General features: G+C 27.6%; 1 protein-coding gene across 11 annotated transcripts in view; it reads right to left on the bottom strand.

The window, feature by feature from the left end:
- LOC107630354 (calcium-transporting ATPase 8, plasma membrane-type) overlaps positions 1-15697 on the bottom strand; it is a 48648-nt gene that overhangs the window by 11033 nt on the left and 21918 nt on the right. For 2 of the 11 annotated variants that reach the window (XM_088508289.1, XM_088508297.1), the window contains exons 1-5: positions 5625-5765; positions 4907-5025; positions 3962-4137; positions 580-696; positions 455-497 (exon numbers count right to left, since the gene is read on the bottom strand). In XM_088508289.1, the coding sequence (XP_088364415.1) occupies positions 455-497; positions 580-696; positions 3962-4129 (328 nt within the window). In that variant the 5' untranslated portion in view covers positions 4130-4137; positions 4907-5025; positions 5625-5765. Of the gene's footprint in view, positions 1-454; positions 498-579; positions 697-3961; positions 4138-4906; positions 5565-5624; positions 5958-10405; positions 10523-10872; positions 11148-15697 lie in introns of those variants that run through there. The other 9 variants (XM_088508287.1, XM_088508296.1, XM_016333453.3 and 6 more) reach the window with 7 other exon arrangements.

Here is a 15697-nt window from a genome sequence, read left to right as displayed (position 1 = left end):
AAACATGCATAATTAGTCAAGATGGTTACTATTTTACACTCTAAGAGATCTCAAGTTTTAAGTTTTGAGATACCCAAAAAATATATTTTTTCATGGAGATATATACTACAAAGGGTATCGCGCGCGTGCCCACAGGGTTGGGGGGCATCAAACCCCTCCCGATATAACTTGATTAAAAGGTTTTGGGTTCAAATCTTTGATATAACAAAAAAAAATGTTTAATAGGTTATATATAATGAAGGGTATTTTAGGGTAAAAATTGGACATCAACCCTTCTCATATTAACATTAACATTAATAAATTGAAAACAAACATTTAGCCAAAAAAAAAATTTCAAGTCCAAGATGATGATCATGACAGCAACTTTCATCCAGATGATTATTTATTTGTAAGTATTGGGAAACACCATACTTAAGTATCCAAAAATAACAATGAGCATGATCTGATTACTCACCAATCACTTGACCATCCCCGGCTGCTTTGAAAAGATATGCTGCCTAGAAGGCCAAAATGCATATTCAGTACACTTAAATTTTTGTAACACCAAAATGATAGACATTACAGTTGAAGGAAGCATACCCTAATGGCTTGTGCATGAGCTCTAATCTTTCTCAATATTTGTGTCTTCTCTTCTTGTTTTTTCAAGTCCAAGGTGTAACGAAATCGACGAGAAGCATTAAGCACCAGTGCTGCTTGCTAAAGATAAATAAAATAAAAAAAAAGGATTTCTCCTATCATTATTTAAGAAAAAGTTACCTCCCAAGTAACACACACACACACACAGCTCAAGAATGACAAAGAAAATTAGTCAAATAATATACTTTTGCTCAATATAATACTAAGAAAAACAACACTCCATCAGATAGAATAAACAAAAATGAGAAGAAATTCGTTATAATTCCTCAAGCAAATTTTGAGAGCAGAAGTTTGCATTACTTGTGCTCCTTTGAATCTCATACAAGTCAAACTCATCATGAACAGCAACAACAATGAAGTCTTGTCCTAATCAGGCGAAAGTGCTCGATCATGTATCATTTTCAGTTATTCACATTTAAGCATTAAGTCAAGTTTCCCTTTCTTTTTAGTAACTTCACCTATGATTCTTCTTCTAAGTCTTCCTCTACCTATTGTTACTAAACTACCCTTCGTTTCATTTACTCTCTCCTTACTTGGGCATCTACAGTCTTCTCCGTTCGAGCCTTTAAAAGTCTAGGTTTCTTTTAATAACTTCACCTGGAAAAGGGTAAAATAGCCCATCTCAAGCCTGGATAAAGGTAGACCTTTGTATTAGACAGTCAACGGCCAATATAAAATGTTGTCAAACCTTATAAAATAGATCCAAAATGGGACGAACGAAACTGATATGTTTAATTTTATCTTGACTCTTCAAATTAATGGCAGAAGTCAAAATATCTACCGGGAGCAAACTCTCGCAATTGAAGCATTACTCAAAAATAGAAGAATCCGAATATACTACATTCTCAAAAAGGTATGTGGCAGTAGCAATAGTACAACCATCGTACTACAGAGTAATTGACACATCAGTCTTTCACAACAGACTCTGTTTTTTTTTTTTTTTCATTTAAACACATGGAGCAGAAAACAAAACTAATTCTTGAAACCAAATAAGACGTAGGAGTGGGATTGAACAGGGAATTTTTTTTAAGTTTATAAGAACATGAGATGTATACAAGTATAATTATAGAAAGGAACATTGATATATATTTAATTTATGATCAAAATAATTTAATTCTCCCACACACTAAAAGAAACACAATAAATAAATTTAATAGTAAGATATATAAAAAATATATTTGAACATATGTTAGACTAAATATACTTATACAACAAAATTAAATATTTGAACATAAAGCTGAAAAGGTAAAGATGGCTGGATGATATGGTGTAGTCTATTTTGAAGTGCCTTGAGTATAAAAGGAATACTTAGCTTTAAAATTTTTTTTCAATTTTTCATGAGAAAGAATATAAATAGAATAGTTGGAATGTGACAACCGCGGGCATCCAGAGGCTACAAGTCGCATGCACCCTTGTCATCTTCAAGCCCCACTTTCAAATTACAACAGTTACTTCAAGCAGAAATCAAATTCAGTTTCACATAGTTAAATAGTTACTCCCTTCCAATAATGTCAGAATATCTCCAAGCATTTAAAGAACTCTTATCCTCACAAACATCCCTTTCAATTATGGGTTATTTCCTTCATACAGATTGAGAGAACAATTCTTTCTTTCTCCTCACTTCTCTTCTAGGGTTCACATTGCTGTACTGAAACAAACAACAACAACAGAAACAAAGCCTTATCCCAGTAGGTAGGGTCGGCTACATGGATCAAACGACGCAATTGCGCCCCATCATGAAACAACATCCTAATTTCAAATTCCGTTCTTGCCTTTTCCAGCCCCAAATTACATCAAAGCACTTATCGTTATCATTCAAACTTTGAAGATAAATCTTGCTGTACTCTGTTTTCCATTTACATCCTGCAGGAAGCACCCATGAAATCCAGCAACTACTTCGTAATTAGAATACAAATCTATTAAAGCCATAACCGAATCCTTAACCCTGAAGTTGTCTTCTTTAACCTCCAATAATCAACTCAATAAAAGAAAATGGCTGTTCCATGGAACGTGAAAACTTTCGAATGACAGCGTAGAAATCAAATCCTAGAAGGGCTGGATCCTCTCGTCTGTTTCTGATATGTAAAGCACATCATTCAAAAAGTTACTTTACACAAAAAATAAGGCTTAGATCTCACTGAAGATTCCAACTGATGCATTATCCTCACTTCCCATTGAACAATAGTTCCATTCAGTCAATCGCTTCATTTCCAATCACAACTCAGTCAACATAGATACAAGAACCCATCCTCCATCTTCCTTTCCCTACACCTCATATTATGATAAAACTAGGAATGAATGCAACCCAATCTACCACTCAACTTTTCTCCTCCACCAGGACACAACTCAAAGGCTCCCAAAAGTGGCCTCATAAGCCTGAGATTAAACCTAACAAGCTCTTCTCCAGAAGGATCAGGAGCTGAGAATTATTGTGCCACTGTTGGGGAGAATCTCTGCAGTATGTTCTGATGCATTTCATTTAGCTTTTTACACACAGAGAATGAATTGTTGATTCTGTTAGGTTATTTTGCATCTACCCCACACTGGAAACTAAAATGTTTCCTTTCCCACAAATAAGTTCAAACTCTACAGAAACCACACGCTGACTGAAATTTTCCCTCTAAATCTATCTCACACTATATCACTACAAACTTTCCTCATTGAGAGAGTCCAATAATACTATGTTATTGACTCGTACTTCATTTTGTGAGTGTACAAGGCTCCCCGAGACATAACTTGAAACTAATCACCACTAAATTCAGTGTAATCCACCACAGTGTTGATACTCAAAGTTTTCTCCATCACACGAAAATCATATCAGACCAGTTATTCCTCTAGCCCTACACTTATAATTAGGAATAATCAGTACTCCCATTAACCCTAAATTCAACTAAAATATAGCAAATGACAACACTAACCAGTAAGAACAGCGGGCAACGAACAATACCAAAACAGATATAAACATATATAGATATACCGAAGGAAACATTAATAAACCGAAAACTTAAATATATAAAAAGGATAACACTGTGCAAGCTTGTGTGTGTAGAAGAAGAGAAAAAGTTGCTCACTCCCTACGCTAATAATTAGGAATAACCAGTACTCAATAAACCCTAAATTCAACTAAAATATAGTAAATCACAATACTAATCAGCAGGAACAGAGTGACAGCAAAACAAATCAAAAAACAGAGAACATATACAGACATATATCCAACAGCGCAAACCCGAAAACATAAAACAAACCGAAAATTAAACAAACAAACAAACAAAAAGGAAACGTGTGCAAGAGTGAGTGTAGTAGAAGAAGAGAAAGAGTGACGAACCCTCCAACGTCTGAGTCGCTCAATCGAGGCGTTCTTAGTCCTGGTGATGTCAAACGGATCAGAGACATCGCCGTCGTCGAAGTCGCCGGAGCGTGCTGTTGGAGGCCCCGCCTCCAAGTCAGTATCCGGAGGCGGCAGCCGGTGCGGCGAGCCATTCGCGTAACTCATCGGAGTAACTGTCGCAGGAGAGATGGCACCGTCAAATCACACTTTCTCAACAATACAGTTTCAACAACAATCTCTTTGCTTCGTACCAAACCATAGCCACTATTACAATAACACAACACAACGCTTCACACACACACACACTTCTCTTTGTGACTGTAACTGTAACCACCTAATCAGAACGCGATTTCGAAGAAAATGTAGCAGAAGAAGAATCGTATCCTTTTTTTTTATTTTTTCTAACGCGCAAAACCTATCTTTGGAAAATACGCAGAGTTTTTTCTTCTTTTGTTCTCGAAATGAGACTCACTAATTGATTTGAATTCAAAATTCAAAGTCCAACTCAAAACATTGACTCTCAGTCTACCCAGCTATCTCAGTTTTCTACTGTAGTATCAGATAAATAAATAAATAAAAAATAATTAATTATAGGAAACTTCACTCGCTATTTCGTTTTCGTGTTTTCTGGATTTGGTTGTACGGCACTACAACGTATAAAATGAAATTTAAAATAAAAAATAAATTATCAATTTAGTCCCGGAAAATAAATGATGACTTTCACTATTTAGCCACGAAAACATTTTCAGTGAAATAATCCAACAATTTTGAACAGTAAAAAGAGACATTCTGCGACAAAATATCTTTTAGGATTAAATTAATAGTTTACTCTAAAAAGATTACCCTTCTTTTGTTCGTATATTATAAATATCCAATTGGTTAATATCCTGGGTTGAGGGGAAGAAGAAAGAGAGAGAGAAAGAAATAAGAATAGAGGCATACCGGATAAAAAAGACAAAGTAGCTTGTGTTGCCTTTTATTGTTTATAGGATTTGTAACTGTGGCACTCTTGTTTCTTCTTTCTTGCTCGTCTTCCTTCTTCAGTATAACACCTGAAAGAACTTCATAGAAAAGAGGCATGCATAACTCATGAGAGGAGGACCCAGAACCCTGTTTTAGATAACCGCCACCGCGTAAATTTAATTATACGTTTATTAGATGATGAGATATAGATATTCCATACATTAACATTAAGCAATGTAACGTGCATCTAATCACAATTCTTTTTCTTTAATTATTCATTTTTATTATTCTTAGGACACTTTTTAAGGATTTATAAACAAACATAAAAGATTAAAAGTCGGTCATATAAAGAGATATTTAAATTTCCAGTGGAGGTCAATGTCTTTAAAATCTTTCCCGTTTTGGAGTTTGAATGTTCATGAGGCAATTATTATTATTAGTTATTTATTAAAAAAAGGTATTGTTATTAGTAGTTTTATTAAAGTATTATCTTTTGCTTTACTAGCCACTTGGAAAAGCAGACTATATGAACATATTCCGTTGATTTAATAAATCTAAGAGGTTTGAACATTTTTCTCATCAAATCAAGAAAAGACTATATATAATAAAAAAAATTAACAATAGTAATTTAAATCTCAAACTTTTATCTTATGTTATAGTATATACTATATAGTAATAAATGGACCAGCTAGTTTACCAGGAGAATAATAATTTAGGAAGAGTGAAGCTGAAAAAGGTGAAATGAGAAATTTATCATCAGCATTCAGCGGAGTGGTTTAAGGTGTAATATGTTGTGCTTAATGAATCTAGGTAGCTAGATTACGTGACTCTGTCGGCAATTCTGGTCCAGGAGCAACGTGGTTTCATGTTCTTATTATTGAGCTGGCTTCTATGCTTTTATTTTTTGCATTATATTATTTAATTTTTCATATTATATTCGACCTTGGCTTCGTGTTTGAGTTATGGAGGGACAGTTGTACCACATGCAGATTGTGTGAGCATAGAACTAAAGGCCAACCCATTCCTTTTTAATTTCTGTGTGTGAAAGTGTACCAATTATATTGCAGCTTTTTTCGGTTTTTGAGTCCGCAAAAGAATGTGTATAGGAATAGGAATAGACAACTTAGCGGCAACAAGTCAAGAATTGAACTCATTCAGTAGTAATGTTCTTGAAACTCTTAATTAATTCTTTTTAATTAATAATTATCTAGCTTTTTGGAAAGAAAAAAAAAAAAACATGATTATATTGATGGCTTGAGACTTGAGAGAGAAGCTCAAAAGAGGTTGCTTTTGTTATGAGACGTAGATCGATTTGAAAAGAGAACCAAAAAAAAAAGGGTTTATATTGACAAATTAAATGACAAAGGGTATGTGGTGATGTTTAATTCCATTATTTGAATTGAATAAGCCAGGTGGATGAGATAATAATGAATTAAGAAGAAAATGGGACTACTAGTCTCTATGAAGTGAATGCAAGGTGTCAAGAAGAACAAATTAAAAGGAAGTTCATGAAAATGTTGGAAACGTGGCTTGTAAGTAAATCCAAGACTGGTACAAATGAAGCGATTTGACTAAAAGAATGTGTGAACATTGAATTATTTTGTAATAAAAACAGTGATCAGGTTCAACTTCAATTCTAATAAGTACCCAACAAAATTCACCTGAATGTTTATTCAATGATTCAATTGATGCGTGAATAAAAAAAACAGAAAAGCATTAATTGGTTCTCTTGGAATCGGACATATTATATACCAATTAAATATAAAAAGAATAAAGATTGACATGTATTATATTAAATAATTTAGTTAAATATATTAAATTATTTAATAATTTTTAATTAAAGAATATTAAGTAATTAGTTTTTTCAGATTATATTAATTAATTTTTAAATTTTATTTTATATTTTATATTTTAAATCATAAATTTTTAATTTTAAATAATAAATTTATATATTAAAATTGGTTAATATTAATTAAGTAAAATTAACTTTTTATACATTTTTAAAATTATTATTTTTATACAAAAATATTTTATGCAAATAATCATTTTCTAAAATTTGGTAAACGATACTTTTATACATACAAATCTTTTTCTCTAACTCTTTCTAGTAATATGTAAAGAAAGTTTGTATTATGTTTATAGAATTATTTCATTTATATTATATTTAATTATAGAATACAAAGATTTTAAGTAAGAATAATATTATATGACTAATAAAATTTATTATTTTTAACTGATGTTTAATTAATAAATTAAAGTATTTATATATTAATTTTTAAATTTTAAATTTAAATTTTAATAATATAAAAATAGAGTGTTAGTCTAAGATATTAATTAATATTGATAAAAATATTAATTCCTAATATTTCTTTTAAGTGTATATTATTAAGTTAAAAAGAATTAAAGATTGTGAATAAAATTTAAAATAGGGTAGGAAATAAATTAAGTTGAGCTAAACCAAGTTCAAGTTCGATTTATAAAAATTAAGCTCAATTTATAAATTGATTCATTAATAATTAAGCTTATTTATAAAATTCAAACTCAACTCACCAAAAATTTACGAATTGACTCAAACTTTCGAAACAACTCAAATAAATATGATCTATAACTTTATATAATAAATTATAACCTATGTATAAGAAAAAAAACAATTATATATCTTATCTATCTATATATCAATTATAATTTATATTTTTTATCATAATTATATGTAAAAATTATATGTGTGCGTAAAATTATATATTATTATTATAAATTAAAAGTATGAAATTTATAATATATTATTAATATAAATAATTATAATAAATAATATATAGTCAAATCAATTTATAAACTCACAAATTGAGTTTGTTCAAATTTAAATTCGACTTATTTAACATATAAATTTAAATCCAAATTTAAATTTAAGTCACAAATTCATAAATTCAGTTTATTAAATTATTAACAAATTTAGTTTTTTTTTGGTGACTGAATTAACAAATTTAGTTTAATCTAACTCACAAGTCAGTTTGATTCACTTTCAATTTTATTTAAATAATCAAAGAATATGAACATTATATGTCACATTTCGGACAACCTAGAAATGATAAATATATAGGTGTATGTAACTAAGATATATATTAGAAAAAGTTATAGTAAGTGATTTTAGGTTATAAATAATATTTTTTTAAAATAAAATAATAATAAGCATATTATTGGAAAACGATGTTGCTTACTAGACTTGCAAAAAATAATATTAAATTACACCCACAGTCTAGAGGTGAGGCGCCTTCTAACGAGGAGGTAAGGGCAGAAAATAATATTTATGTATACTTTTTCGAATTAAAATATAACTATATTTACATGGAGATTAAAAATACCAAAACATACCCGTTTATTGATTACTTTTATGCATAGCAATACGAATCAGACAAAATCATCTATAAACTAATAAGACCATGTTCATTGAGAACTTAAAATGGAAGTTAAAAAAACTGTTAAACTCAAAGCACTTCTTTCTTTTTTTAATATCATTTCACAGAAATTAAGGATATATTTATAAAAATATTTTTTTACTAGAATCAGTTAATTTGTTTAGATATAACAAATATATATATATATATATATATATATATATATATATATATATTATTTTTTCATAAAATTATAATTATGGTCATAAAATAATACTTACATAATACAGAATTTTTAAAAATTAAATAATATAATTGTTTTATTATATATATTTACGTACTAATTAATCTAATATATAATTTCTTTTATAAAAATACTAACTATATAATCTTTTTAATTATATTTTAATTCTATCATGTGCATGTAATGCACACACAGGTGTGTGTGCACCCTAGTACATCCTTTTAAAATGAAATTAAAATATAAGAATAGTTATACAATTATGATTAGGATTTCATATTTTTAAATAGGTATTTTAAAAAAATATATAGATAAAGATAAATTTGTAATTATTATTTTTCGGTTTTTTTTCTCTTTAACTATTTCTGCTAAAAGCAGAAGTAGTATGTTTCTAGTTTCTACGTGCTTCTAAAAAAACACGCACCAAAAAAAAAAAATCTTTCTTATGTCTATTTTTTTAAATAAAAATAATAAACAACTAAAAATAAGTAATTAATTTTGGAAAAATAAAAGGTACTTCCTTGATTCTAGAAGCGTAAACAACTGATGAGACATCCAATAAAAATGGAAAAAACATTCATGTGTAATTTTTTTCTTTTTCAAATATCGACTTATATATTCATAAAAAATATATTTATTATTAATATAAGACTGAAGTCAGAATCTCGAATTGAAATATAAATTACTTATTCACCTATTTTTAGGTTGACCAAAAATCGAACTCTTAACTTTTCGGATCTAGCGCTCTAATACCATGTCATGATACCATTTATCTTAAAAGTTTCAGCTAATGAAAAAAAAAAGTAACACTAATAATTATATCTCTAATACTCCCTAAACTTCCATTGTACACATTGTATAAATATTCTATTGACTCCTCGTACTTTCCCTAATACTAATAGATCGTGTCTTTTGGGTAACACCCAACAACTAACTATCTACCCCGGTTGGAACACTTCTCTATCAATGAAGGTGAAAAGGCAAAAAATCAGAGACCTAATTAACCTATATATCATGCTCATTTTCCCTACTTACCTAATAAGCATGCTCCTAAAATAATATTTTGGTATGTGTCACTATTCATCCATTATTTTCCATGGCCATTATTTTCCATATGCATTATTGTGCAAGGGGCACTATCAAACATCAATAATGCGCCATGGCATGCGGCCATTGAATTGATCAGTAAGTTTATGATCCATATAATTATCCATACAGGGAATTTAGAGTATTAGATTCAAATATTTTTTCCCCTAATTTTTCTTCTTGAAATAATTGAAAACCATTATTTTATATGCGAATGCAATTGTGAATTAAAGTAGTTATTAATTATCGGATAAGCTATACAACAGCTTTCAAATGATATTTTTACCATTTGTTTTGCTTTATGAGCAAAGTTACGTGACAGACTGACAGTAGATATTATTATTTTTTATTAGAATTTAGTTAATAATAATTTATATTCATATATTTTATAGATATTTTATATGCAAAAATTTTATATAATTTATATTTATGTTTATTAGAGTTGTGTATATATATAGATGACTACAATTTATATAATATTTTGTAAATTTTATACACATAAATTAATAAAATTTATTTATTAAAAATAATTTAATATTTATACTAATCAAATAATAAAAAAGATATTAAAAATGATTGTCTCAAGAGTTCCTCTTATTTTATTGTGTAACTCATAATTAGAAAAGACAACTTTACTGACACTTAGTTAATTTATTAATATTTGTAGCTGGAAATAAATACGAGAACACTGATGAGTCATACAAAAGTAGTAGAAGATTATTATTGGTAAAGAATAGAGATAGCCAGAGAGATAAGTACCTTTATGTAGTGAAGGATGTTTCGAACTCTATCCTTCGTTCATTCATTCCTTCGATCGAGGTCTATATGTTAATTATCGACATATCTTAATCCAGTAGTTCAACATAAATCATAATCCTACAAACACCACCATTTCGATTAATAGAATCCAGATAGATGTGTCACACATGTTCATATATATGTACAATAATTAGTAACAACATTTTAGTCTAACTAAATATGGTTAACTTATTGCAATTTAATTACAAATAAATAATGATGAATAGATAATGAGATAGAGTATTCATCAATTCACAAGAAATATGGTATATTCTTAACGTACAAACTCAACTAATAAAACCACCGCCATGCATACACTTTCCAACTTTAATTTAGACCTTTTGACGGGAGAAGAAGAAGAATCGTCATCAAGATCTATAAAAAACGCGAAATTGATGATGTCAAGAGAGAATGGGAATTTTACTTGCCCTAAAATTTGTCCTTTCGGCCTCTTGACTCTTTTGGTTTACCAATAGAAAAGAAAAGTAGCAGTAAGAGTCAGTCAAGAGTGCAATTAATAGAGAAAGTAGGAACAACGATAACTTTGCTTGTGGTTAATATCAACTTTAATTTCTCCGAATTGTACTACCTGGAAATTTCCACGAAAGAGAGGAGCAACTACGGATGCGTAAAATGTAGATTGCTATGCGTGCAGAGTGAAAGTAACAAAGTATTTGCTAAACATCTATTATCTGCTTAAAATTTTATCTGAATAATATAAATTAAATTTAAATATTTAAATACATTAATAAAAATAATTTTATTTTTTCATGATATAAAGATTATATACATATTTATACCGAGATCAAATTTTGTTTAATTTATTGATCAATGAACATTTGAATTAAATTGAGAATCTACGCACTATAATTTTTTTTTGAAAAAATTAGATTTGTGTGTAAAAATAAAAGAATAAAATTTATATTTCTTTCCTTTACTCGTATCATATATATATATATATAGAGAGATTTATTATTAATTTTAAATTTAAATTTTATTTTAAATTAAAATCTTATAAATTATATTATATCACAACTCAATTTAAAACAAAATTATCGGTTATAATCTCATTTAAATTTAAAATTTAAATTTAAAAATAGAATAATTATTTTCAATTTTTATTTAATTATTATTATATTATTAGTGCTAATAAAGAATATAAAAATATTTTATTTGGAGACCGCAAAAATCAGTCGGACCGGCCCGCGTAACCTACCAAAAAAAGTGGACCGAACTGAAAACTTGAAACTGTCATACATCAACAACCCATCTAACCCGTACTGCTTAAACCGTGGGTTTTGACGGAGCGGACTTTTCCGCCGGGTTCAGGGTTTTTTTGAAGATATTCTAATTTAGTATTTTAGATTATGTTTTACATTTGATTGATTATGTTCTAAATTTGTAGATGTTTAATTATATGTTTTGGACAATATCTATTTTACTTGGATAACGTTAGTTTTATTATTTTGTTTCAAAAAATTTGATTTATGATTATATTTATTACATATTTATAATTATAAAGATTTTAATATTTTTGAATTTAAAAATTATAATTTTTTTATGTCTTTAGAAATTATAAATTTATTAAAATAATTGTGAAATTATATATATATTATTTAATATTTAATAGTAAAAAAAAGAGATTTGACCGGCAGCCTGCTATTAAGCGGGACAAGGTGAGATTTTAGGACCACCTCATTAGGCGGGGCGGACCAGCCCATTAAAAACAAACTTTTGACGAGGCGGAACGAAACGGAACGAACTTTTCCACTTACCATCCCTATATATGACACAAAAATTTCACAGAAAAAAAAATCTAATATGATATATGTCTTAAACTAAAGACAACATTATATTTTAATAAATACAAAACCAAAAAATTATGTATTCGTTTTTTTTTTTCAAAATTTATGTATTTATTATAAAAAAATTATGTTTACTTTATTTAAGTCTTTTTCATTTCTCTTCCAAATTGCGTTTATCGTAAACAATTTTATCTATTTAGAAAAAAATAAAAAGAAAGAGTATTAACAAAAGGATAGAGTTCGTGAACAAACATATAGAGAGAAAATTTATCATTAGCTTATCCTATTGGCCGTTTTTTCTTTTTTTTTTAATATGAAAATCATTGTTGATATTCTCGGTTATGAAAAATTAATGTATTTTAATTTAATATAGAAGTAATTACAAATTGAAGGGTAAGTTTTATATTTTAAAAATTTTAAAAAATTAAAGTTTATAAATTAGAAAATAAATTTTATGTTATTTCACAAATTAGATGATAGATTTTGTGTCAGTTCATAAATTAAAAGATAAGTTTTGTGTCACTTCACAAATAAAAGAGTAGATTTTGTGTCAGCTTCACATATTAGAGAATAAATTTTGTGTCACTTCACAAATCAAAAGATAAATTTTGTGTTTTAAAAATTAAAAAAAAATTCAACTTCACAAATGTCAGATTTATAATTTGCATATGATAAAAAAAATACACCAAATTTCACACATTATTAAAAAGTACTACTATATATAAACCCAATATTAAAATTAAAAACTCTAACCTATTTTCTTTCTTAAATGCAAAATTTTTGTATTTTCATCCAAAAAAACTTCTTGTTTTCTTTTAAAAAATTTATGTGATTTTTGTCTATAGATGTTTTTTCTGTTTTTTTTCTTTTATTTTTTTATTTTTTTTCTAAAATTTATGTGTTTATAATCATTTTTTTTGTATTTTTTCTTTTACATTTTTTTATTCTTCTTATTTTTTTATTTTTTAAAAAAGAAATAAATAATTAAAATAGAATAAAAACACTGAAAAAAGGATAAGACATAGCAGAAAAAAGAGAAGAATAAAAGAAAATAAGCAATCCAGAAAGAAGTAGAAGGAAAAAAGAAAGAACGAAGTAGAAAAATTATAAAGGTGGAGAAGCAAAAAATCAAAACTAAAAACACATAAGTAAAAGATAGATAAAATATTATTAGAGGGGTTTTAGTTAAATTTATTTATAAATATTACTCGGTCACCAAATATTTTTGTAAAACTTTGTTGCCTAATAATAAACATTTATTAATAATTCTTACCAATAGCATCTACTTTTAAAAGTCACAATGACTCATTATAACAAATAAAAAATATATCAGACTTTAATTTGATGACGAAAAAATATAAATAAGAGGTCGATTAAGTGAATCTATTCTCGTAATAACTTTTTCAGTATTTTAATTCCTGCACCTGCGACCATATTCCTCATTTAAACTTCCATGTTAGACTACTTTAATTTGTTGCTCTCTTTCTTATTATTAGTATATTATATATTCTCAACTTTAGATTCTTGGATTAATATGGGTAGAGGGTGAGATGATCAAGTAAGGTATGCATAAATATCTCATGTCCTTTTTTACATAAGTTTAAATTTTTGGGATTTACAAGAATTTTATAATATGATATTAGAATTTTAATTTAATTATTTTGTCGATTTTTATAATTTTATTAAATTTTTAATTAAATTTTTATATTTTTTTATTGAATCTTTATACTATACTAGATTTTATAATTATGTTTTTATCGAGATAAAAATAATGGAGTTAATAGAATATTCTGTTAATTTTAACGTTTTTGTCATGGTAGAGACTTACTTACAATCTGATATAATATAAGAATTTAATTGAAAAAATATATATATAAACACTTAATTAAAAATTCGATAAAATTATAGGAATCGAAAGAATAATTAAACCTAAAATTTTTATGAATGAAAAATTTAAAATATAATTTTTATTATTTAAAAAAAAGTATAAAATAAATTAAAAAATTCCGTAAAAATCTAAACAAATATAAAAGCAAATTTTATTTAAAAAACATACTAAAAATATAATTATTTATGAGTATTTCTATTGATTTAATCTTTTGAGAAAAATAATATAATTACCTGAACTTGAAGTTACTTCTGGTTATGTATGTTGTCAATTTTTTTACGAGGAAAAAAAAAAAAAAGCACGCTAGCAACTTCTTTTTCCTTTAAGGTGGTAGTGACTGGTTGGTGGGGAAATGATATTAGAAGGGGTAAGTGACTACTGACTAGTGCAGATTGAAATGAACTCAAACCTAAAAAGAATCATGAATCGTGTATATATCGTGTGCACGCAGGTCAAGCTTCGCATCCTCTTTTGAATTTTGATTTTTTTTTTTCTTGATAAGGGAGTATGAGAAAAGAAATGAAATTAAACTTGACTATAACGAAATATTACTCAGTCTTTAACAAGATTACTTTTATCATAGATACACGCTAATTAATATTAATTACCAAAATTAATCACTAATGTATAATATAGGATAAAAAATCTAAATGAGCCAAGGGGAGCTCATTTTTACCCAAATTCGCCAAAACAAATTTTAATACATCAATCCACCAGAACACATTTTTATATAATTCGAATTGATTCAATTCGAATTATGACCAAATACTCTTCCCATGTAGTTCGAATCAATTAGATTCGAATTAGGCATGCAAGGTTCAAATTATATCAATTCGAATTACATAGAGTACGTGGCTTAGGGGAGTTCGAGTCGAGTAATTGATTCGAATTACTTTCATATTGTAATTCAAAGTAATTATCCTTTGTGGCATATACAGTGATTATTGATAAATTATCTTTCAACCAGAGTTTTAAAGTTCGAATGAGATCGTCAAATTTAATTGATATCTCTAATATGGTCGCTAGAAAATCCTAAAAACGAGAGAGCTCAAAAACTGATAGAAATTTGTGATATATTAGTTAAAAATGATAGTAATTGGTGTGTGAAAAGAGACACCAAGGTACTTTATTTTATTTTTTTATCTTTAATTGCTCTTAAATTATTTTTCAATTATTATTCAGATAATAAAAATCCTAAGATGATAATTATTGACTCATTGTTTTTATGATTAACTAATATTTTGGTTTGTTTTTGTTATATAGTTATAAAAGGGTACGGGGGTTGGTTATCTGAAGAGGAATATCATTGTTGATCTGACTGAATTTTAAGAAAAATACTAGGAAGAAAATCTTAAGAAGAAGAGAGCTGAAAAATTAATAGATGTGCTCGTTGAAATGGGAGATTGAAAGCATACGAACAAATTCAAAATTCTAACCTAATTTATTGGAAATGGTGATTGGATTTGAAAGGAATTATGGTTTTAAAATTGGAGAAGAAGAGGTGTATTTGGTGCAGATTATGAAAATGACACTACTATCAAGTTTCAAGAGAAACATCGC

Source organism: Arachis ipaensis, chromosome B3 (assembly GCF_059453495.1).
Source record: "Arachis ipaensis isolate K30076 ecotype BB chromosome B3, ASM5945349v1, whole genome shotgun sequence".
Taxonomy (NCBI): domain Eukaryota; kingdom Viridiplantae; phylum Streptophyta; class Magnoliopsida; order Fabales; family Fabaceae; genus Arachis; species Arachis ipaensis.
This window is presented reverse-complemented; position numbering and strand designations above follow the sequence as displayed.